Raw genomic sequence first — 25,648 nt, 5'->3', positions numbered from 1 at the left:
TTTTTTGCTCATCTAAAGAATATGATTATATTGTTCACATTTGAACATCTCTACTAAGTCTAGGTCCGCTATGCTCGTAATCATCTCTTGCGCCACATGTGACAATTATCTAAAATTTAATTTAATTTATGCGCAAAATATTGGTTTTCGGGAGTTAATCTACAAAAATTTCGCTCAACCGAATAACCTTCCACTGACTATGACATGTCTAAAAGCATGATAAAAAATTCTAATTCCATACAATAGCATCATAATGTAGATTTACATCCAACTCATGCTATGTCACAATTAATAATGAAATTTAAACAAATAACAATTAATCATGCTATTATAATTACAACATATTAGAAACTCTAGGCAAAAAATAACAATATGCTTATTTTATATTCAAATTATGCCATAACAAAAAGTATATCACTTCTGAAATTTTCTGAAATTTTAAATAACTAATAAACACACATAAAATTAGAAATAAATATTTCAAAATCTGATAAAATGCAATAACCATACCAGTAAATAGTAAACTACAATAGTAGTCTACAATAAAAAATTCAGCCTAAAAAACTTAATCATGCAACACCAGATGCATTTTAAAGCAAAAATAATAAATTATTATTTCAGGAAAAATATTTTTTATTTTCATAAAATTTTGAAAATTTTACAGAAGATAGAAAATTTAATTCTGAGTCTAACGGTACCAACCACACTTAAAACAAAGCTATAACGAATTAATTATGATCATTCAACGCGATTCAGAATTTAAAACAAAACAAACAGTACCTTAGTACTAGCAGCCAAGCCGCGGAGGAAAAACAGCGCGGCTCAGCGCGCGGCTCAGCAGACGGCTCAGCAAGCGGCTCAGCGCCCGGCGCGCTCATGAAAACGCAGACAGCGCGCGCGTGGCAGTGCGTGGAAGTCGTTGACGGCATTAGATGGCGCGTGCGGCCCACGCGCCGCCTTCCAGGGTGTTTTCTGGTCCAATTTCGGTACTGCCAGACTCCATTTTTCAAAATAAATATATTTATGGCATTAAAAATGACATTTAATGAACATAAAAATGAGATATTTTACGCTCTTAATCTAATGAGAGTGGACATCTTCCTCCTTTACTAATATTTATGCATATATCATATATATATATATATATATATATTTATATAAAAAAATATACACATATTTTAATGTATAAAAAAAAAACATGAAAATACCCATATTGGCTCTGATACCAATGTAAATCAAAGTATTTTGATGCAGCGCATAAAATATCAGAATCATACCTTTTAGCGAAGAATCTCGTGGGTAAATCACGTGCTTCCAAAATGCGAACAACAAACCCAGCAGTGGAGTGATACTGCAATATGAGTATCACTCGCATAAGTCACAATGCAGAAGCTGGATCATTCTCATATGGGAGAGAGTTAGAGAGAGAGAATGGGAAAAAAGATTATGGGTAAAAATTACATAACGTATCTGATATACGTATCTCACATCATATCAGATGCATATTATTAAATATATATCAACTAATATCCTATATATCTATCATATCCATATCTATTGATATGATAGATATATATATCCTGAATGATAATCTAAATAAGTTTTGAATTCAAATTCAAACTTACATGGATAAGGTTCAAAAAGTTCAGGTTCAAAAGGTTCAAAGGGTTCAAAGGGTCATGCCACATGAGTGCTCAATTTCTAACAACTTGCAATACTAGTAATCACTATGGAAAATGACTATGTGATATTTTGAAAATTAGTAAAAAACTGACTTTTTATTAACTTCTCAAAAGAGCTCTATAACCAGAAAAACTATCCGTTTGGTAAAATTTTTTAACTATGATTTGAGAATATGAGTTGTATTTTGAGTTTGTGTGTTTTGAAATTATGATTTGAGTATAGAACATTCGTTTAGTTATGATTTTTGAATAGTGTGTTGAATTGAGTTTTGAATTAAATGTAGAATTAAGTTTTGAAAGTTTGATTTGACATGCGAAGTAAAAAAATTTGTCTGGTTATGAGTTTTGGAAAGAGTTTTCAAAACTTAATTGAAATTGTTATAACTCATAACAAAACACACTACTTTCACACTATTAAAAATTCTGATCAACACTCATAACCAAACTCTTTTTAAAATTCAATTAAAAAAATTTATTATTAACAGAAAATAACATTAATCAATTTTTTAATTAAAAATACTACAAAGAAAATAATTTTTTTTTTCAAAATAAATATTCAAAAAGTTTAAATCATAAATATTTAAATAATTTAAATAATCTAAAAAATTTAATAAGTAAAAAATTAAAATAAATATTCAAAAATTTTAAATAATTTAAATATTCAAAAAATTTAAATAATTTAAAATTTTAATATTTTAAATTTAAAAACAACTCTATTCTTAAATCATAACCAAACACATAAAACAAAACTCAATTAAGAAATTATTTTTAAAACACATAACCAAATACATAACTCGAAACTCCATACTACTTTCACAATTCTACACTCAAATCGTAACCAAATACATAACAAAAAAATTAAAATATTTAAAAATATTTTAATAAAATAGAGTTTGAATTTATTTTATAAAATATTTTAAAATTTTAAAAATTAAAATCGTAATATTTAAAAATTAAAATATTTAAAAATATTCAAAAAATTAAAAAAATCGTAACATATTTAAATATTAAAATATTTAAAATCTTAACAAAATTAAAATATTTTTAAAATATTTAAATATTTAAAATATTTTTAAATTAAAATATTGATTTGAATTGAGTTTTAAATTATGTATTTGGTTATGAGTTTTGAAAAGTAATGATTATGTTTTGAATTGAGTTTTGAGAAATGGATGTAGAATTATAATTTGAAAACTCAAAACAAACACCAAACTCAAATCAATGAGTGAAATTATAATTTGAGAGGCTTACCAAACAGAGCCTAAGGTTGAGTTTGGTAGAGTTTTCTAACTATGATTTGAGAGTAGGAGTTGTATTTTGAGTTTGTGAGTTTTAGAATTATGATTTGAGTGTAAAAAATTTGTTTGATGAAAGAGTTTTGAATTGAGTAGGGGGATTTTTGATGTGATATATGATATTTGATACAAAAACTTACAACTCATAACCAAACACATAACTCAAAATTCTATTAAATCTCATAAAAAAATTTAAAAAATATTTTTTCTGAATATATAAAAATTAATGTGTCAATTGCCAAAAAAAAAAAAAAATTACTGTTCTGATCAACTGGTAGGACAACTGATGGGACGTCTGGTGGGACGACCGGTTAATCCAAATTTTCCCTTCTCAGACAGAGTTTTCAAAATTAAATGTAAAATTAACTTTGAAAAATCGTAAATAGACATATAACTCAAATGGCTCCGTTTGGCAAGTTGGGTTGGGGGCTTTTTTGGCTATTTTAGCTACAAAAGAAAAAATAAGCTATTTTAGCCACAAAAAACAAAACATCACATCCAACCCATAATCATTACACTCTTCTCTCACAAAAAAATTAAAAAAGCCAAAAAGTCAAAAAAACCCTTCCCAAACCAAGTTTTTTAGCCCAGGCTAAAATAACCAAAAAAACCAAAAGGTCAAAAAGCCAACCCACTTCCCAAACCAAGCCATAAAAGGATAGAACTAATTTTGAAAAAGCGTTCCAAAGAGCGCTTAATTATTTCTCGCAAACTTCTTCATCCCTTTTTCTAGCAGAGTTACATATATTGTGGTTTGGTCATTTTTAGCATAAATGGTCACCATGGACAATCATAGCACGTGTGTGGATCCAAGTCTTAATACGCCAATCTATAAAAAAAAAATAAAAATAAACAAAGTGTCAATATTCACAGAAAAATTATATGGAATGTGGTGGCCGAATGAATGAGATTATGAGATTCTTCAGTTGGTCGAGCACAAGTCGACTCATGTCAGGTTCAACTGGTTGAAGCCAAAAACAAGTCGGCCAATGCCAGGTTCAGTGGAGGGCTGTAGCTGAGTACAACCAAGTTAGATGGCCGTCATAGCCGTGTACTCTATGGGCTGTATAGAAGGCCTAGGAACCAGGTCAAAGCCCAAGACGAGGCAACGGGTCCTTGGAGGGTCTCTAAGGAGCATTATAAAATGAGTCATAATCAAGAGAGAGGTAGTGAAAAATAACTTTAGGAGGAAGAAAAGATCAGTGAGAGAGAAAAGGAGGATTAAGAAATTCTGTTTAAACAAGAGAGTATTTCCAAATCCATTTCACCACATGAAAAATAAAAATCACTATAATATGTATATAAAATTTACTATAAGAATGTAGTGACATATTTGTAAATGATAGTAAAAGGTTTACAACGAATTTCTTTTTATTTCGTAGTAAAATGTGTATATCATTATGCAAAACAAGTGGGTAAGCAGGGTCGGCCTTGAGTTATTAGAGGTCTAAGGTGAATTTTTTAAATTGGGCCCGTCATGTATTATTACCTTAAAAAAAATTATTTGGATAAAGCAAAAAGGATGAAAATTTATTTCTATTACATTACAATTTAACAAAATTTAGATAACAAATATATATATATATATATAATAGTTGAATTTCAATTAGTTGAATAGAATATTTATTTTTAGCTTACCAATGCTATAAGAACTAAAATTAATTAGGGGTAAGGATGAGAATTTTCGACACAACTCAAGCAATATATAAAATTAGTAAGTTAGGGTTGAGTATTTTTTAACATGAATCTAAGTATGACACAATTCAATAATATGACTTATTAATTATATATTTTAATGTCCACTAAAAGATGCCATGACATTTTTTTAATCTTTTATTTAATTCCATTTAACTGAATAAAAAAGTATGTAAAATAATAATTAAGGCTAATATCTTTTTTTTCATTTAAGATATGTATTTTTTTGTTACCTATTTTATAATCAATCTAATAAAAAATATATAGTAATAAGGTACAATTTTTTTAATTAAAAAAATGCAATTGAATTAAAATCAAACATTCTATGAATAATTTCATTTAGTAGAAATAAATTTTATAATATTCAACTTATGGAAAAAATTTTAGTCTCTTCATACACTTGCTAAGTTATTTTTAACTAAAAGTAAAAATTTTCATATTAAATATCAATCGGACATGAATCAAAATAATACCATACAACAACATGAAAATAAATAAATTAAACTAATATTAAAATAATTATAAAATAACACAACAAAATACACTCTTTTAATTGGAGACTCTAAATTTTATTCAAAATTAGGAACCCGAGGCGACGGCCTTAGTGGCCTCCCCTCAGGGCCGGCCCTGTGGGTAAGAATGTCAATTTCACCCAATCTAAACTTTTCACCAAAAACAAATATAACTTGAGTGTCCTCACCCAAGTAACCTATTGGGCAACAACTTAAATGGAGTGAGCCGATCAAAATGACTCAAATACTTAAACCTAAGTTGCTAGTAATACTAATTCACTTAGGACTTGTTTGGTTGGATAGATATGACTTTAATAATGGATTAATAATCCAACCAGACACATAATTTGATGTTTGGTTAAGAAAATTAAGATTCAGGCTCCGTTTGGGAAGTGAGTTGGCTTTTTGACTTTTTGGCTATTTTAGCCTGGGCTTAAAAGCTTGGTTTGTGAAGGACTTTTTGACTTTTTGGCTTTTTTGAATTTTTTTGCGAGAGAAGAATGTAATGATTATGAGTTGGATGTGATGTTTTGTTTGTTATGGCTAAAATAGTCTATTTTGTTTTTTGTGGCTAAAATAGCCAAAAAAGCCTACAAACCCACTTGCTAAACACAGGTCAGATTAATTATTCATCCATACATGATATCCCCGTATAAGAGACTATTGAACGATTCATAATAAATAGTTAAATTATAAAATTGATAAAATTTTAGTACTCTCTTCTCATAATTCTAAACCAATTCAAACATGAGATAGATACATAACTTGAAGAAATTGATAATCACACAGCTAATCGTCCCAAGAATGCTAATTTCATCTAATCTAATTATCACAAACAATCATTACCTTAATGTATCATACTAAGATTTTATATATTAGTTAACTCCATTCAAGTTGTTGGGTGGGCATCAATTGGACTGAGCCAAACATATACTAAAAAAAAATGAGAACATTATGTTCCAAACCTAGTCCTAAAATGATTTACAATTCCAAACTCCTAATAAACCCATATATTACCAAAATAAATATAAATAACTTTGTAGTTAGTATAAACGCTTTATCATTCAATCCTTGGTGGGTATATTCCTGACAAGTGCATTTTCTTTACTTAATAAGGTGTTGTTTGAGATGACCTAAATAAGTGTATTTTTTGTCTTTTTATAAAAAAATGTGCAGAAAAATAGAGAAGTGATGTGATGAAAAAAGATAAAAAAATAGATTATTTTTGGGTTGCCAAACTTGGCCTAAGGTGGGTGCTTGAAAAGTTGTTATTTTAATAGGTTATTTTAATTTTTGGCTATTTTAATAAGTTAAAATTTGTGTGTTTAGGAAGATAGTTAGTTTTTTTTTTTTTGTAGTTGAATGTTATATTTGGGAGAGAAAAAGTAAAATAATTATGAATTTAATATGACATTTTGTGTTATTAACTATTTTAGCTTATGTTATCTTTTTGTGAATTTTAGTCAAAAAATTGCCCAAACCCAACTTGCCAAATAAATTAAATATACACCATACACACAGATATGTTATATATTATTGATAATTGAGTTGGGTTTAGCTAGTCACGGTTTGAGAATTTTTCTTTGAATTTCCTTTTGAAGCTTAGCTTGGGGAATAAGTTACATTTTTTCTATATAAACAATCTTTCGTGACAAAGAAAATCAATTTAGATGAATTACTATAAATAAAATATAAAGAGTGTTTGTATTAAGTTATTTGTATTGTTCTTGTTACGTGTGTTTATTATATACAAGCTTCTCTACATCAATTAGACCGAAAGAATTATTGAGGCTGACTAAAATGGATCTAGAAAATAGTCCAACTTAATTCTATATACTTAAAATATCAATATCAAATTCCTAAAAAATAAATTTTCTCAATAAGTCAAATTTATACCACGTATCTCCTAAGATAAAAAACATATTTCATAGTATCATATTATATAATTTATGGACGAGTTAGGGAGAGTCTAAAAACACTCTTTCCAATACAAACTCATATTACAATTGGACTTAAACAAACCAAATTATTTGATCTCAACTTATTTTCGATTTTTTTAAAAACACATTCGACTAGTTTCTTTGAAATCAACTTGAAAAATAAATAAATAAAATTTAAACATATTTTTTTATTAATATTATTAAGTTTTTAAACTAATCTCAAACAACCTATTATTGACCTTTTTACAATCTTAGGATTCAATCGAATAGTAAATATATGAGAATAAGATTTAAGATTTAGAATCTCAAAGGATCATTAAGATTTACTTCGTTAATTGAAAGTCGTCTAGATACAATGTAATTCAAGGATAAATAAATAACTGAAAGCTGTATACAATGTAACTCAAGAGTAAATAAATTCAAGATTTAGAATTCAAGTATTCCAAGAGACTATTAGAGATTTGTCCTATGAAATTGTCTAGATACAACGCAACTCGGATCTAATTGAACTGATAGCATTGATTATAAAAAAAAAAAACAAAAAAACACAATAAAAACTCCTCACTTTATGAACATCGTGCTGCAAACCAAAAACATTTAGAGGGGTAGTAATACAAATCAAGAAACAATCAGGGATCTCAATGACATTATCAGGAACATCGGAGGGGCTTTTCTGGTATTTTTCAAAGATTGCTTACGGCACGATTTAGGCAGAGAGCCAGAAAGCTAGAGAGAGAGACAGAGAGAGAGAGAGAGAGGAACTGTCTCTGTGAAGGTCAAACCCAAACACCACCACCAACAACAACAATAACACGACACCAATCCACCAATTTCTCACCGGAATCATTTCGTGTGTCAGATTCCGGCGGCCCATTTTTTTAAATGCCCTATCTGATCGTCACTTACCGGCGGCAGTCGGCGGCGGAGGGAGGCGGAGGCGGTGGTGGTGGTGGTGGTGGAGCAGTTTTCATTGCCGGTAACTACCCGGTGACTGGTGAAACCTCTAGAGGACTCTGATTATGAAGCAAACCCTAGAAAGCAGCAGGACCAAGCAACCAAACACCACCACCAATGGCTTCATCCCCCATTCTCTCAGGTTCATTTCTTCTTGTATCAAGACTGTCTCTTCCAACGTTCGCTCCGCCGGAGCCTCCGTCGCTGGATCGATCTCCGGCGACTCCGACGAGCAACACAAGGACCAGGTCTCTCTCTCGATTTTAACGAATTAATTAATTTAACCTTAATCAGAATCGTGTTTACTTTTTAATTATGTGCGTGGTTGTTGATTATAGTTTGTGTTTTGATTTAGTAGTTGAAAACCTTGTTTTGTTGGATGAATTTGAGGAAGTATTTGAGATTGTGATCAAATTAAGTAAGGCAAGTAGTTTGGATTTGGATTAGACAGAAAAAAGTTTTTTGTTTCATTGAGTACTGATTGGAAAATGTGAATGGTTGTTGTTTGATTTTGTGCTTTTAGTTGATCATATTTTGATTCACTAGTTGGAAATGTTATTTTGTTGGATGATGTTTGGGGAGTATTTGAGATTGTGTTTGGGATTGCTCAAGAAACTGAGAACAAGAAAATTACAACATTGTTTTTATTTCTGGAAAATGAGAAGATCAATTTAAGTAAGCCAAGTAGTTGGATTCAGATTAGTCCGGGTAAACATTTTTGTTTCATTGAGTATTAATTAGTTTTTTATTGACTCGACTTTGTCCGGATTTTCGATTGAGTGAATGATGTGTACAATGACGAACAAATGGGCTTTTGATTGGGTTAGATGCCGGTTGTCAGATTTGTAGTTGGTTAATTATATGAGGGAAGTATTTGAGATTGTGTTTGTTTGCTCAAGAAACTGAGGACAAGAAAAATAAGACATTGTTTTAGTTTCTGGAAAATGAGAAAGATCATTTACAGTAAGTCAAGTAGTTGGATTTGGATTAAACAGAGTATTTTATACTTTTATTATTTTTTTTGTGGCATTGAGAAGTAATTAGATTTCTTTTATTGACTCAACTTTGTCTAGATTTTCTTAGTAACCAAACAGGCCTGTGATTCGGATTGAGTGAATGATGTCTAAAATAGCGAACAGACGGGTTTTTGATTGGGTTAGTTGCTGGATGTCAAATTTGTGGTTGGTTAATTATTTGAAGGGTTGTGTGAATTCCTGTTTACTCAAATGCAAAGAAACAACAAAAATGTTAAAAGGAAGAAGAGTGCAATTTATCATTGGCCATTTGTTGATTTATATCTTAGGGAGTGTGTTGGTCGGCTTCTGTTAGTAAGACACAATAAGAAGCTCATATTCTTAATGTATAAAGCTTTTACCATGTCAAGTTGCAGATGGCTTTCTTTTCTTTTTTAAGAATTTATTCATTTTTTTTCTATTTCTTGAGAATTGAAAATTGTCAGTGGGTTGAGTTGTTTTTACTGGCTTAAAAATTATGACAAAAGCTGCTGTTTGAAGTGCAATGGTAAGAAGTGTTTCGAATTATTTGCTGGTTTATCTTGTTTTTCACTAGAAACTTTCTCATATTGTATTGAATTAGAAAAAATATATATGCATCTATATGTAGAAAGAAAAAGGGTTCATCACAGCGGTGTTCGTTTTTTTTTTTTTTTTCTGCAGTCACGTTAGGAGACTCCCCTTCCTTGTGGCAATAATTCTTATCTGTGCTTACAAAATAAAAATAGCACATGGGATATTATTGGATTAGTGAAGCATTGAAGATCTCTTCTTTTATACTGTAGGTGGTGTTCTGTGCAATGTAGCACTTCCAGTGTAGGAACTATTTTATTATGAAATTGGCACATTACAGAGGAGATGTTAAGTAGGTGCCTTATCGAACTTCTAATCAGGGGCGACTCTACATCCAACGTTGGGTGTTCAATTGAACACTCTGCCTATCTAAAAAAAAAAAAAAATTGAACGCCCTGATTTATTTTATTATATATATGTAATTTAGTCCAAAACTTTATGTTGAACACACTAACTCACTATTCTAAACACCCTAACCCACTTTCCTGAACACCCACCACAGTTGAACACCCACTCAGCCTACTTTCTTGAACACCCAACCCAGCCCAGCCCATAACTCTTTAGTCAATATATATGCTTTGTGACACATGGCGTGTTTTGGAGTTTTGCTTCCTTAGCCCATGCAAAGTACCCCATTCACAAAATTGTGAGATTTTGCAATTCCCAACAAGTGTACCACTTGAATATTAATGTTAATCAACAATTTTATAGCTTATCTCAATTTGAATTAAAGGAGCTTTTCTCAAATTTTTTTTTTAAATTATGCTAGTGATAAAAATAAAATATATTTATGTAAATTTTTGTATTTACATTTTATTTTTTGAAACAATGATATCAATATATTGGAATTTTATTTATTTTATTTATTTGTGTGTGATTTGAAAAGTCTAAAAAAATTAAATTTTTAAATGTTTGCCCTGAAAAAAATTTCTGGAGTACTCACTGTGAACATCCTGAAATTTTTTTCTGGATTCGCCACTGCTTCTAAAGAATGAGGACTAAGAAGTAATCCTCTGTTTGTGTGTTAAACACACCTATTGGGTTCTTTGTCCAACAGACTGTGTTGAGCATGTACCATATCTGCGTAGGGTACACTCATTTTGGAATGTGCATACTGCATCCAACATACAGTCAAACATGCATCATATACTACTTGTCAAAAAATATGTATATCCCTTACTAGCCTCCAGTGGAATTGATATTTGTATCAGGTCTAATATTTGCAAAGAAGTTAAAGGTTATTGCAAATTTAAAATAATGATGCAACACATCGTATGGTAGCCAGAAGTAGATTTCCTTCCCAGACCAAAATTGAGCACCATGAAGTCACATCTGTCACTACGTGGTAATTACTATAATGAAATTTCGTTTAGTAGTATTGTTGAGAAATTGAACTGTCTTCAAAACAGCTCCTTTCAGGTCTCAATGGAAGTTGTTCTTGGGGGATGATGAAACTATGAATTGAGCCATAGGTGTTTATTGTTCAATAATAAGTTTTAGGTTATGTTGGTGTTTAATTTCCTTGATTTCTTTTAATTTTTAATGTGTAATGTAGCTTGGTTGGAGAAGAATAAATAAGATTTATTCAATTAGTTTTTGAGAAGAATGTTGAAGGTTGTTTAGATATATATCCAAGGATGGGGCCAAGACTCCATCATTAGGAGGTCTAGAAGGATGGCATTGGGTGTGGGCCCTGCTAGGTGGGTTACCAAAGGGTTTGTAATAAATTTGAAACTAGTTAAATAGTACTCAATGTAGGCCCACAAAGCCTCACATGTGGCCCAATCAAAAACTATAGCAGCCTGTGTGAGAGATAGTGGTCTCAATTGGTGCAGTGTATATACATGAGTAGTTGTATTAGAGAGATATATAGTCAAGACTTATGGAGAGAGAGAGAGAGAGTTTGTATTTCTATTTCAATTCCCTTACAAACCAATTAAAAAGTTATAGCTAACTTCCCATACATGAATGACCAGTGCTCTCATGTTAGAGATAGTTCTAACTTCTCATAAACCTTACTTTTATAAATTCTTGGACACGTTATGACTTGTCTTCTATTCAATATTCTAATCGCCTTGTTTGGGGGGCTGCGAAGTTATACGTCAGTAACAAAAGTTTTGTGGACCTTGCCTCGGCCCCTCTCCCACCGACTTTTTATAATTCTACTATAAGACTGTGTATATTTTCTGGAACATATAGTGAAGGATCCTCATTTTTGGCTAATGAGGTAGCTAACGCCAGGATGTTGAGATGGATATGTGATCATACAAGAGAAGATATATTAAGAACTTTAGTTTTTTTTTTTTTTTTTTTTTTCCTGAGAAAATAATTCACAAGAAATTAGGTGACATCAATTGAAGACAAGATGAGGCAAAGCTGTCTAATTTGGTTTAGGAGTGTGCATTTGAGAGACCAATGAAAGCACAAATAGGGATTGATTCAAGTTGAAGCACCAAAAGGCAAAAGGAAGGCTAAAAGGAACGTAGGCTTATGTTTAAACAAAAGATTATTGCCTAGGATTTGATGCAAGACACTAGTACATGGAGCTGCCTGAAAGTCTAGATGGGATTGAAGATTTGTTAAGCAGATGTTTAACAAGAGAAAAGTTAAACAAAGATTGTACCAACCTAGACCAAACAAAAGGGAGTCAAATTCACACCATTAGAGAGTTACAAAATATAACAAACGTGCATTCTGCTGAATTAGATGAAAGCTTATTAGTTATTACACAAAGAACCACTTGATATCATAGATATGTGAATATGTATGATATATGTAGCTGAATTGTATTTTGTTCTTCAATTTTATGTGTGGATAGCATTTATGAATTTCTGACATTTCTCTTTTTCCTTTGTATTCTGCTTTTATGTACTTTAGTTTTCATGTTTTTTGCCTACACTGGACATCATTTGCGTGAGCATGCTCTGAAATATTTTGGTCAATCAGGTTCTATGGGCTTCCTTCGACAAACTAGAGCTGGGTCCATCTTCTACCAAGCGCGTTCTCTTACTTGGTTACTCCAATGGCTTTCAAGTCCTTGATGTTGAAGATGCTTCTAATTTCAGTGAATTGGTTTCAAGGCGTGATGATCCAGTCACATTTTTACAGATGCAGCCCATCCCTGAAAAGTCTGAGGGCCGTGAAGGATTTAGAACATCACATCCCTTGGTTTTGGTTGTTGCAAGTGATGAAACAAGAAGCTCGGGTCCCATGCAACATGGGAGAGACGTTTTGGTCAGAGATGGTTATATTGAACCTCAAATGGACAATCTACTCAACTCTCCAATGGGTGTTCGATTTTACTCATTAAAGTCTCACAATTATGTTCATGTTCTGAGATTCCGTTCAACTGTGCATATGGTTAGATGCAGTCCACGAATAGTGGCTGTGTGTCTTTCAGCACAAGTAAGTACCCATTTATGTTAAATTATTCAGTTTGATCTAATAATAGACTTATAGCTGCGGTGGCAATTTGAGCATCGTATGTTGAAAGTCCATCTGCCAATATGCCAATATTGGCCATGCTGGATAAACTTTACTTGGGTTGGGGGATAGTTCATAATTTAGTAGGGAATATCTTCAGAAAATTTGGACAGAGTGAATGGTTATATATTTTAAGGGACTGCTTGCTAAATTCAAGTAATGGCCAGAGGAATAAGATTGGAGGGTGAGAGGACTGATGTTAGTCAAACGAAATGCTCACTTAAGGTCGTTTTGTCTAAAATGGCAGTTACTTGAATTTTAAGAAGCTTACAAGTGGATCAAAATAGTTTAAATTGACTAATATCTTTCATCTTTTGCTTGCAGATATACTGCTTTGATGCACTAACTTTTGAAAGTAAATTCAGTGTCCTTACTTATCCTGTTCCTCAGTTGGGAGGCCCAGGATTGGTTGGAGTTAATAATGGCTATGGCCCAATGGCTGTGGGCCCCAGATGGTTAGCTTATGCTTCCAACAACCCATTGTCATCGAACACAGGACGTCTAAGCCCCCATAGTCTTAGCCCTTCTCCAGGTGTCAGTCCTTCCACCTCACCTGGCAGTGGAAATCTGGTGGCTCGATATGCAATGGAGTCAAGTAAGCAGTTAGCTGCTGGATTAATGAATCTGGGTGACATGGGATACAAAACTTTAAATAAATATTATCATGAACTTGTTCCTGATGGCTCTGGTTCTCCCATATCATCAAATTCGGGCAGGAAAGTTGGCAGAGCTACATCACAATCAACTGAAACTGACACTGCTGGGACGGTTAGTTTACACAGTTTAACAACAATTCTATTAATATCCACCTTGGAAAATTGATGATTGCAGTATTTCATGTTTATGAGGAAAAACATTATTCAATTTTTATGATAAGGGAAACGACATTAATATTTGCTTTTGGTTTTTTATAGTCATATATTGAGTGATTATTTTTTTATAGAACAAAATTCATTTCCCAGTATTATGGCTGGAATTCCACAATTTGGTCATGAGGTTTTTGTTCAACTGCTTTCCTAACAAGTTTTGCAAAATAATAAATAAAACAAAAAATGTGAGACCGAGCAAGAAAGGGAGAAAGGTTTTGGTAGATGAGTTCTCTGTTATTAAATTTTCATTTGTGTTTGTTTTTTTCTTTTCCTGTTGATAAATTAGAAACAAATGCACTCGTCTCCAAATCAGGAATTAAACGCTTCATCACCTCTCCCTTTGTGGGTGGTAGGTAATACTACTCAAAAGCTAACAGCTGGTGGTAATGCTAAGATTTACAAAATACCAGAGGGATTTAAGTGTTCTAACTGTTGTGACTAATGCTTCAGCTGACAACGAGAATAATTAAATTGAACATAAGGATGATATTTCTTATTGGTTGTTGCAGGTTGTTATTCGAGATTATGTGTCTAGAGATGTTGTGTCACAATTTAGGGCTCATACTAGTCCTATCTCTGCTCTATGCTTTGACCCAAGCGGTACTCTCCTAGTTTCTGCCTCTATACATGGGAACAATATAAATATCTTCCGTATCATGCCGTCACAAAATGGATCAGGATCTCAAAGCTATGATTGGAGTAGTTCTCATGTGCACCTTTACAAGCTCCGTCGTGGCATGACTTCAGCTGTACATTATTCCTTCTCTTTTGTTGCATACATCTATGTTTCTGGGTATTCATGGGTTAGTCATTTACTTAATTTTTCACCATGTTGAATGTAACAGGTGATTCAAGACATTTGTTTTAGTCAATATAGCCAGTGGGTAGCTATTGTTTCATCCAGGGGGACTTGCCATATATTTGTTCTATCACCTTTTGGTGGTGAGACTGGTCTTCAAATACAGAATTCTCATGTTGATGGGCCTAGCCTCATTCCTGTTCTATCCCACCCATGGTGGTTTTCTTCATCTCTTATGATAAATCAGAAGTCTTGTCCTTCACCTCCACAACCTATCACTCTCTCTGTGGTTAGCAGGATAAGACTTGGTACTTTTGGGTGGCTAAATACAGTCAGCAATGCTGCATCTTCTGCAGCCGGGAAGGCTGCCTTGCCATCTGGTGGTGTTGCTGCCATTTTTCACAGTTCTGTGCATCCCCATATGCGACCAGCTCTCTCAAATGTCAATGCCTTGGAGCACCTATTGGTTTATACTCCTTCTGGTAATGTAATTCAATATGAACTTCTGCCTTCAGTGGGGGGAGAACAAGGTGAATCTCCTTCGAGAACGAGGACAGGTTCGTTGGTGCAGATGCAAGAGGAAGAGTTACGTGTGAAATTTGAACCTGTTAAATGGTGGGATGTCTGTCGAAGATTAGATTGGTCTGAGAGAGAGGAAAGCATTTATGGGATTGCTACTGGTGGACAAGAATCTGCAGCAATGGTTATGGATACTTTAGATTATCAAGATAATGATACTGTGGAAAAGGATTTGGTAAAGCGACATGAACATGCTCGTTGGTATCTCTCTAATGCAGAGGTGCAATTAAGGTCTAGGAGAATACCAATTTGGCAAATGTCGAAGGTATTTCTTAGTTTTAAATTTTAAATATGAGATGCTCCGTTCTGACTTATTTTTTTTTATAAAGTCTATTTATGATCTTTCCTACTATATTCTAGATATATTTCTTTAAGATGAGTGTTTCGGGGGATGAAGAGCATAATCTCAGTAAAGATGATACTGGTGGAGAGATTAAGATTGAAAAGATTCCTGTTCTCGAAGTTGAGATAAAGCGGAAGGATTTACTCCCTGTTTTTAATCGTTTCCACAGGATTCAATCAGACTGGAGTGACGACAGGTAATTTCCAGTTATCTGTTTGCATGTCCTGGTTACTTTTTAATGATATATATGAGATGGTTCCCCCAGTCACTAGTGGTTGAATCAAGGATTCCTGAATGGGCATTTGAATCTCTTACTCCCTCATGTTAGAAGTCTTTCACTACCAATGAAGTTTTGATGTGGGAATGAAGTTTCAGTTCTGTGAGAAAAAAATGATTTTAATTTCCAAATTGGTGGGACCTATTACTGCTTTATCAAGCAGTGCTCTTTCTTTATTAAAGTGGCTTCATTTTAGATGGGTGAAAATTTTGATAGTCAGTTGTCCAACATTGATTCTGTGGCATTAAAGAGAAGGGTTATATTGGCTGATCAGATACTCACTTTTCAATATTCTATAGCTGTCAAACTAAGAAACACTGACAGGGATACGGACATGGACAAGGACACAGACATGATATGAACAAGCTGACATGATAATTTTCAAAAAAATGTCAGACATGACATGTGGGGACACAGGTCGTATATATAAATGTTTCATTCAAAAAATAATAAAAAAAGCCACATGACACTAATTCTTAAATTCTAAATGAAGATGGATTAATAGGTGTAAATCTATATTGTTTTTCTTATATCATTGAGTTTCATGTTATTTTCTTCAATTAGTGTTGATGTGGAACCAGAAAAGGTTGATTAGTAACAAATTGTGCCCCAGTACCTCTAGGTGTCTTTCTTCCAGTCTCATGTACCACTAAGCACCTCTCTCCCCTCCCACTTTCTTTCTTTTCAAGGGCTTGTTGGTTGATATATGACTAGTGCTTTTTATCCATTGATGTTTTCTGCAGTGGTCTGGCTGGAGGTAAATGTTTTACATTATCTTATTCTCACTGTGACCTCGTTGGGCAGAAATATCCAACTTCATCTTCTTCTCTTCCCTGTGGTTGGGAGAAGTTCTCAGAAGATGCTATAATTTCCCATACTAAGCGGGTGTCACGCTCGCTTGAAAACCCGCACATTGGTAAGACAATTCTTTTTGTTTGGGTTCTGAAATGCACTATGTTACATGGACTTGGGTACAAGTGCAGGTGCGTATTTAGAAGTTGGATCCATCAAACCTCAAATTTAAGGGTACAAGGTCTTGGCAAAAAACAAAGAAGTCATATTCTTATATTTTTAATATATTCTATGAGATAAAATGGTGTCATATGTAATATATGTTGTCAAAAAGGTGTTTTACTCATTTTATAGCAATTATACAATAGTGTATACATATAATGATAGTGTTAAATATAAATATATAAAAGTGTTAATGGAAGGTATGCAACACATATCCCAACACCCCTGTCCAAGTGTCATGTGTCTGGTATGAGTATTTGATTTATTTTGAAGAGTCCATGTAACATAGAGTGCACCTTGCTTGTTACATAATTATGTTAAATCTTGTTATCAATACTACCCTATTATTGGCATTTCCACCAGGGTCATCAAGAACACCTGCAACCGTGCATGATTTAGATCGAGTGGATAGTTTGAGGTCTTGTCCTCAGATTGTCGTAACTGCAAATGAGAACGATGGAGTAGAAGGACGGAATTCTATTTTAGCATTGACTCCACTGATCCAAAGGTCCTTCAAAAAAACTGACATATCAACTTCTCGCGAACTATATGCAACCACCATTTCTTCCGCGGAAGAAAATTATGTCATAAATACTACATCTTCTCCACACAACAGTGCACTTTCTACTGGAGGAACTATAGCCAGAGAAGTTCAGTCTTCTAGTAATGTTGTGACTGGTGAAGTTTCAAATACAAGTTCTAACCATTCTGACTCGATTGTGAATATTCTTGATGAGGGTCCAGTGCATGAAGATATGCGTGACCCACTAGATTTTGGGCAATATTTTGAAGAGGGATACTGTAAAGCGTCGAGTCATGATGAATGCCCTGAATTAACGGAAGTTGTCACTAATGTTGACAGCAGCAATAGTCCTTGCGACAAGGAGAAATCTGAAGAAGATGGGGACAATGACGACTTGCTTGGAGGTGTATTTGCCTTCTCTGAAGAAGGTACGAACTCTGGAAGAAACTACCTAGTTTTCTCAGTTCTTTATATATATATATATAATGATTGTTGTTATGGTTCCTAGTGAATTGGGGGAAAAAAATTCAAATTGATGGAGGTACAAGCTTCACTTGCACAAATCTAGTGAATGTACCACTTGTACTTTTATGTCAGATTAAGCCGCTCAGCAAACTAATGAAACACTTGCAGCTTAATCTGACAAACCATTAGAATTTTTGTGATTATTTCTTGTTTTTCTCTAATTTTTCTTTGGGATATTTTTTACATTAGAGTGAATGTGGGTTGAAGTGTTTTTGCAAAAAACACTTATAAAAGATAGATCATAAAAATTCTTATATTGTCAGGGAATTTCTCTTCTTCGACTTTAGTTTTTGCTTCTCTTAAATCTTCTAATTTGATGTTTTGTCTAATAATTTTTATGCTGCTTCACATTTTGACATTGCTTTCATGAAATTGAATTAATTTTATTTCAATCAACTCCTTATTACACTTGGAAATTGCGCAACATATTGGGTGCTTAACCCTGCATATATGTTAAGATTTACAAACGATTTCTGACTCAATTGAACTATGCATATGTTATTTTTGCAGGTTGATTTGCCCCGCCTTCCTGTGTACGAGTCTCATGCAGCCTGCCAACATTTTGTGCTCAATTTGTTGTAGAAAGGCCGGTGGCTAGGGCTCAGAGGCATGGTGTGATCGTACTTGTCAGCAGTGCAGGCTATATATATTGCTGTCTGAAAACCAAATCCTACTGACTAATTGGTGGAAGATTGAGCACGTATTCTTTGGCTGATCCTAGTGTTTGCCGGAGTGAAAATGCAGGTTTCATCGCCTTCTAATTCTCTTGTACATGTTGTATATTAAAATTTTATGATATGAATGATTTGTCTGGACAGATATTTTTTTTATTTTTTTTTTATATCTCTGTGCTGTGTAACAATATTTGTTCTTCAAAGAAAAAAGAAAATAAAGAGGAAAATGAAAAATAGCCCATTCTGCTGTACAATGCTTTCCTTTTTCTTCGCCACGTTTCTGCTATTGGAGAATGAAAGTTTGGTTTTTGTTTTTCATTTCATTTTTATGTTTTCTTCTCTCTACAAATTTATGATCCAATCATAACCTTAAAATGTGGGTGGCTACAAGTTTAATTTCGAAAAATAAAATCTCATATAGGTTAAAAGTAGATACAATAGGAGATGACGAGAGGGTAGTGTTTGGATTCATAAGTCTATCACGTGTTTCATGTCATTTTTAATGATTTAACCCGTTACAAGTTTTAATTTTGCAAAAAAAAAAAATTTCTCATATAAGTTCAAAGTAGATACAATAGGAAATGACAAGAGGGTAATGTTTGGACTTATAAGCCTGTCACATGTTTCATGTCATTTTAATAATTTAACCCATTATAAGTTCTAATATCAAAAAATAAAATCTCATATAGGTTCAAAGTAGATACAACAGGAGATGACGAGAGAGAAGTGTTTGGGCTCGTAAGCCTATCACATGTTTCATTTTATTTTAACAATTCAACCCGTTATATCACATGTTTCATTTCGTTTTAATGATTTAACCCGTTTATAAAGGTTATTAATTAAAACTTTAAATTAATTTGAAAATTTTATTCAGACAATTTTATCTCAAGAGACGACGATGTTGCTAAAAGTGCATTGGGACACGGGGTACGAGTTCTTGTGCGTGTGTGAGAGAGAGATAAGAACAGATGAATTGGGTCAATAATTTTTTTTTCTCCAAATTATTTTATTCTCTTATTTTAAATCACTAATAATTACTCAATCACGTGAAAATTTTAAGAAATAGAAATCTGAAGACATAATTATAAATATTTTATGATAGAAAAATACAAAAATTTAAAACAGAAGATTCGATACCGAGATTTGTAGTGTATCTATCCATAGTCCCCATATGTGCTTTGGATACCACTACACATCCTCTGCAATTTTGTATTATGTTGGCCTGCATGCCAAATGAATTGGCCTAACAATTGTTTGTGAATTATTGGGGGCATTAAAAACATCCACCCAAAAAAACTCTTCCTATTCACTTCACATACTACTTTGGATGCCTGCACATCCTACACTTTTTGTTTTTGTACCCTTCTCTTCATCAAATGGCAGTAAAACTGTCTCTTATTGGCCCCACTTAGATGCCCTTCATATCAAGGGAAAGAAGGTAGGGAATTTCATAGTATAAAATTTTAAAAATAATTATAAATTAGTAATAAATTTTATCAATATTAATAATTAAAATTATAAATTTTTTCATACATATGTAATAATTTCCCCAAGAAGGAATTATGAGTAATAATAATAGATTGAAAAAATTATATAACAATGTTACATTAATAATTTAAAAAAGTTAATCTAAAAGTAAATCAATGAATTACATTTACTGCAAATATGATTAAAACCCTATTAACTTTAAATTCACACCCTACACTCCATTTTTCGAGTAAATATCAGAATAAATTTTTATAATTCCTAATATTTTTAAAAATCATACATAAAATCAATATAAGATGGTATTTTTAAAAGAAAATTGATATATCATTAGAATTTTTATACATAACTTAATTCCAGAATAAATGTGGTATTGACAGATATGTTCCTAATGATGGAGCTTATGTTTTTAAATGAAACATCACACTTAATTCTAGATACTTTCAAAAATTGACTCTTAAATTTATCCATATACATGGATGTGGTTAAGGAATTGGATTTTATTTGATTAAGAATTAAAAAATTAAAATAGATTTTGTTAACAAAACCAAACAGAATCATCATTTTTCAAGAAAGTTCTAAGAAACAAAAAATGTTAAAATGTTAATAATCTGAATATATACTTTTTACACATTTTAAAATATTTTTACATATTTTAATACATCTTGATACTTCTTTTACACTCTTACTAAATTTTTTCAACACTAACAAACAATTTTTAACATTTAACTTTCAAAGAATTAAAGCATTTTGGGAAGATGGTTAAAAGTTAACTTTTTAAATTTTTTTGACTTTTTAATTTTTTTATATGAAAGACGATATGACTCAAAATAAATTAAAAATTAACTTTTAATTTTTAACTCATATTTCTAAATGACCCCATCATATGTACAAAGTGGTCCAAGTGGTCCTTCAACTCCTATAAGTCACTGAGATACTCTTCCTTTCCCATTCATATGAGAAATTCAAAAGCTTTCACAGCATAAAATAAAAAATGGTAAAGTTGTACTACCCCAATATGACTAGATGAAGGGTGGGTTCATTTGGACAATGGAATTATTTGAAGCATGCGTGGTCGGCACCATTAAGGGTCACTCACCCCCCTTTTGTCCTAAAGCCTTTTTTGGATGAATGGTTTCATTCCCCCTTTCACTCCATCTAGTAAAATATTTAGTACATTCCCTCCAAATGTGGGTAATTATTTGATAGTTTTGGACCATCACATCAGTTTTGATCTTGAACTATCATTTATTTAGATTAATTGATCAAAATTCTTTTTTGGCTAAGCTGAACTTACACAAATGATATTATGAAATTTCTTTGGTTCACACTCTTATACCATTTTGTTATGTAACCTTTTGCTAGAGTTACGACAATTTGTGATTCATAAATAAAATTACATATTTTTATAATAATGTTTCTCATTTTTGTGATAATACCATACATTTTTTCATCGAAACATTTTTTAACAACAAAATTACATAAATTTATGTAACTTCAATTCTAAATAACAAATTATCATAACTTTACTAGACAATTATTTAATTTGTCACAAAATATGAAACACGTATAAAAACAAAAATGCGTAACAGCGTGCATATGGGACACACCCTATAAAAAAGTGTGTACCAAAAGGGTTCCCATGATATTATGAATATTTGTGTTGAAATTGACACAATTTAAAATTTTATTTTTTAACCAGTCTTTTGAGAGACCAATAAAAAGAATTTCTAAGATAAAACTAATATGATAATAACAACAATTACAGTAGTTCAATGGATTTGCTCTTACAAGTTACATCTAAGTATAACAATCCATGTGAAGTGCCCAAACACAAGCACAATCACATTTGTCTTTTCTCAAATTTGTCATGGAACTGTTTGGTGTAATTTATTAGACTCATTTATAATTTATTTTTATTTTTTTTTGAAATTATGTACTAGAGTGTATTTGGTGTAATTTTTATTTACAATTTATAACGCAAAATAGTTTTAAAAAATTAATAATTGAAAAGTTAGAGAGAAATGTCTTTAACTTTAAAAAATTAATAATTGATGCTTTTAAAGTGACTAACAGATAACTCTAATTTGAAAGCTATATTATGATTTCGTTTGTCAATTATACATTTTAGTTAAAAAGTAAAAAAGTTATTATAAATAATTACATTGCTTTCTATTTTTTCTGCATATTTTTTCGTAAAACCAAGTAATACATTAGTGACACATTAAATAATATTCAAAATTTAGTCACCCCTATTATTATTGAACTTGAAAAATACATGTATATTTACTTTTTGAGTTTTATTAATAAGTACTCTAAGTATATTATTGATTAATAAAATGTAAAATAATAATTATTTTTTTTAGCGAGTGTTTGGTCTATCTATCTAGTGTGTCGTTCTTATATTTATTTTCTTTTTTGGCTATTGACTTTGTATTTGACTGGCACTATTTCATGTTTCAACCTAATTGAGATATGACCTTTAAGATATGATACTTTTATCTTGACCTTTTGCGTCTTCTTGATATAATTTTTATACATCTTGTACTTTTTTTTGTTACTATTTCAAAGTTGTTATCATCATTTGAGATTATTGCTAACCTAGGAACATTTACACATCAGAAATTTGGATGTAATTGAAGTAAGTATGAACATCTTTTGACATTATCTTATCACTAACCTAAGGAAATCACTTTCAAGAAATGAATGCAGGACAAATTTGCTTTTATGCAGTAATATATGCACAAATTATCTGTTCATATATTGTTTTAAAAACAATTAATTTTGACTCCCACATATATATGGAGAAATCTATGATCTGCACTTTTAAAAAAGAAGCACATCGTGAAAGTAGGGTAAATTGTAAATACACTTTATAAAATTTGTTTAAAATATAAATTACCTCTTATGATTCTGAAAATTACATCCCATCTCTTGACACTTCGTATTTCATAACAATTAGTCACTTTTATTAATAAATTAATTAATAATTTTTACTTATATAAAAAAATTATTTAAATTAATAATTTAAGTAATTTTATTATTTTATAGAAGAGAAGTTAGAAATTTCATATTTTAATTAATTCTATTAAATAAAAAATTCTAAAAATAAAATATTTATAATTTTTTAAATCACAAGTAATAATTTGTATTTTCAACAAAGTTCATGGAATGCATTTATAATTTATCTCGTGATAAAAGTTACCAACCATTATAATTATATTGTACTTGACCTTTAATTGTTGATTGGGATTGTAGGGAATTTGGGATTTGTTTGTTTTGGTTGACTTTTTTTCATTTTTAGTGAACTTTATAAAAAAAAAAAAAAAAAAAAATTCAATCAAAAAGTTAGGCTTTTGGTTCTACTCAATTACACAGATCAGAATTTTTTTTTAAAAAATAAAATTTTGAAAAAAAAGTTTAGAAAAGACAAAAAAATAAAAAATAAAAAAAAAGGAAGCCAATAGAAAATTAGTTTTTTTGAATTTTTTTTTTAAAAAATCGAAAAATAGATTGAAAAAATAAAAATTGACATACTTTTGAAAAAGGATCACAAAAACCAAAAAAAATTAAAAAAATTAAAAAGTGACTTATATAAATGTTCCCAAATACTACTCATTGCGTTAGCTTAGCTGAAAAGGTCAATGTTTCGAATCCATCTTCTCACAATAGGATAAGAAAAATAAATAAATTGTTCGGATAGGATAAAATTGAAATCATTTCCCACTATCATGATGCCTGCAAGTTTCAAATTTTCTATCATGTGAAATTTTACTATCTACACTTTCAAGATTCATGTTATGAACTTTTAATCATTAAATTTTTAAAAAATAATCATCTAGTCACCGATTATAATTCTTAGATCATAGCATGATCGAACATTTTAATCATAATTAAAATCATTATAATGAGATCATATCTAATACTAGTTTAGAACATAATTAAATATAACAATAAATCGTAATCAATTTTAAATTCATAATTTGTTCATCTCACTATCACAATAATCTATAATTAAATATCACGCTGTCTCAATAATTTATAATTAAATATCACAATGATTCGTAATCCACACTTAAGGGTGATTTGAAAAGTTAATTAAAAGTTAATTTTTTAATTTTTTTAAAACTTTTTTATGTAAAAAATAATATGATTCAAAATAAATTAAAAATTAACTTTTAACTTTTTTTAATTTGTTAATCACAATAGATATGATATACATTCTCCCAAATATATATATATATATATATATATATATATATATATATATGTGAATTGTGGCCTAACCTTTATGTTAACTCATAGGCCTAACCAAGATTTGTAGAACAACCCCAAACCACCAAGGATCCTCTAGAGTGAAATTTCTCTAAAGTTTGCTAGAGTGTTATATTGTGTGGTTGAGATTTACTGGCAAGTCACATTAGAAAAATTGATGTGACTTACCAGTAAATCTCAACCACACAATGTGACACTCTAAAAAACTTTAGAAAAAAATCACTCTAGAGGATCCTTGCTCCAATCAAACATCATTTCTCGTTAGAATAACAATGCAACAAGACAAAAAAAAAAAAAACTAGTCCCCTTCATGGTGCCCCAAACTAGTGACACGTGTCCAACTGCACAACTGGAAATATCTGAATGTCCTACTCTCAATTGCCCCTAAAGCCAAAAAACTGATCAATCTTTCAACCGACCAAACAACAATAGCACTACAAAACAAACAACGCAAGAAGAAAGGATACAAAAGATCATCAAAAGCATGGAAGAAATAGAAGTGGAAAGGAATAGGTGTGGGATAGTAGTAGGTAGGATGGGGGTAATTTTTGTTGAGAATGCCCTTCCCTCTTTATTCACTATTTTGGATATTGGGATATTAGCATCGGACCCAATTTTCACTCTTTTCAAGATCAGTTATTCGGATAACATTACATATAATTAGTAGGATAAATCTTTCAGAATTAGATGAATCATATATAGTATGAGAAGTATGAGTGAGTTTGAATCTCTATTTGTGTGTAAATCCGTAACTTATTGCTATATAATTGAGTAACCCTACTATATAGCAACCATATGAAATCTTAGTTTCTCGTAAAGTCTAGTCTCAAAAGCTACCCCTATGTAATTGGGTATTTTTGATCATGGAGTTCAACCTTTTGAATCTATTATTATGAGCTCCATTTTTATAATTTAAATTGTTAATTTCATTGTTCTCAATTTTTTTTTTAAAAATTAATTTCATAGGTCTTTATAAATAAATCATACATGAAAAATAAATTGATCGTTGATCACAATCACATAACTTATCATATATTTTTAAGAAAAAAAATTATTTTTTAAACTTATACTTGTCCTTTCTTTTTTTTTTTTTTTTGCAAACAAATGTGATGAAAATATATTTATAATTATCAAATTA

The 25,648-nt window shown here is 31.1% G+C and overlaps 1 protein-coding gene across 1 annotated transcript; it reads left to right on the top strand.

Moving 5' to 3' along the window:
* The first annotated feature begins 7,710 nt into the window (after window positions 1-7,710).
* Window positions 7,711-19,004, top strand: LOC114307106 (autophagy-related protein 18h). The gene is made up of 9 exons (XM_082870081.1): window positions 7,711-8,326; window positions 12,611-13,069; window positions 13,472-13,915; window positions 14,526-14,765; window positions 14,862-15,659; window positions 15,755-15,933; window positions 16,758-16,930; window positions 17,392-17,979; window positions 18,587-19,004. The coding sequence occupies exons 1-9, from the start codon at window positions 8,144-8,146 to the stop codon at window positions 18,589-18,591; spliced, it is 3,069 nt and encodes a 1,022-aa protein (XP_082726207.1). The 5' UTR covers window positions 7,711-8,143; the 3' UTR covers window positions 18,592-19,004.
* The last annotated feature ends 6,644 nt before the right edge of the window (window positions 19,005-25,648 follow it).

Source organism: Camellia sinensis, chromosome 5 (genome assembly GCF_055761805.1).
Source record: "Camellia sinensis isolate YWXY chromosome 5, ASM5576180v1, whole genome shotgun sequence".
In the NCBI taxonomy this organism is placed as follows: domain Eukaryota; kingdom Viridiplantae; phylum Streptophyta; class Magnoliopsida; order Ericales; family Theaceae; genus Camellia; species Camellia sinensis.
The sequence above is the reverse complement of the archived record's forward strand: the minus strand, read 5'-3'. Positions and strand labels throughout refer to the sequence as shown.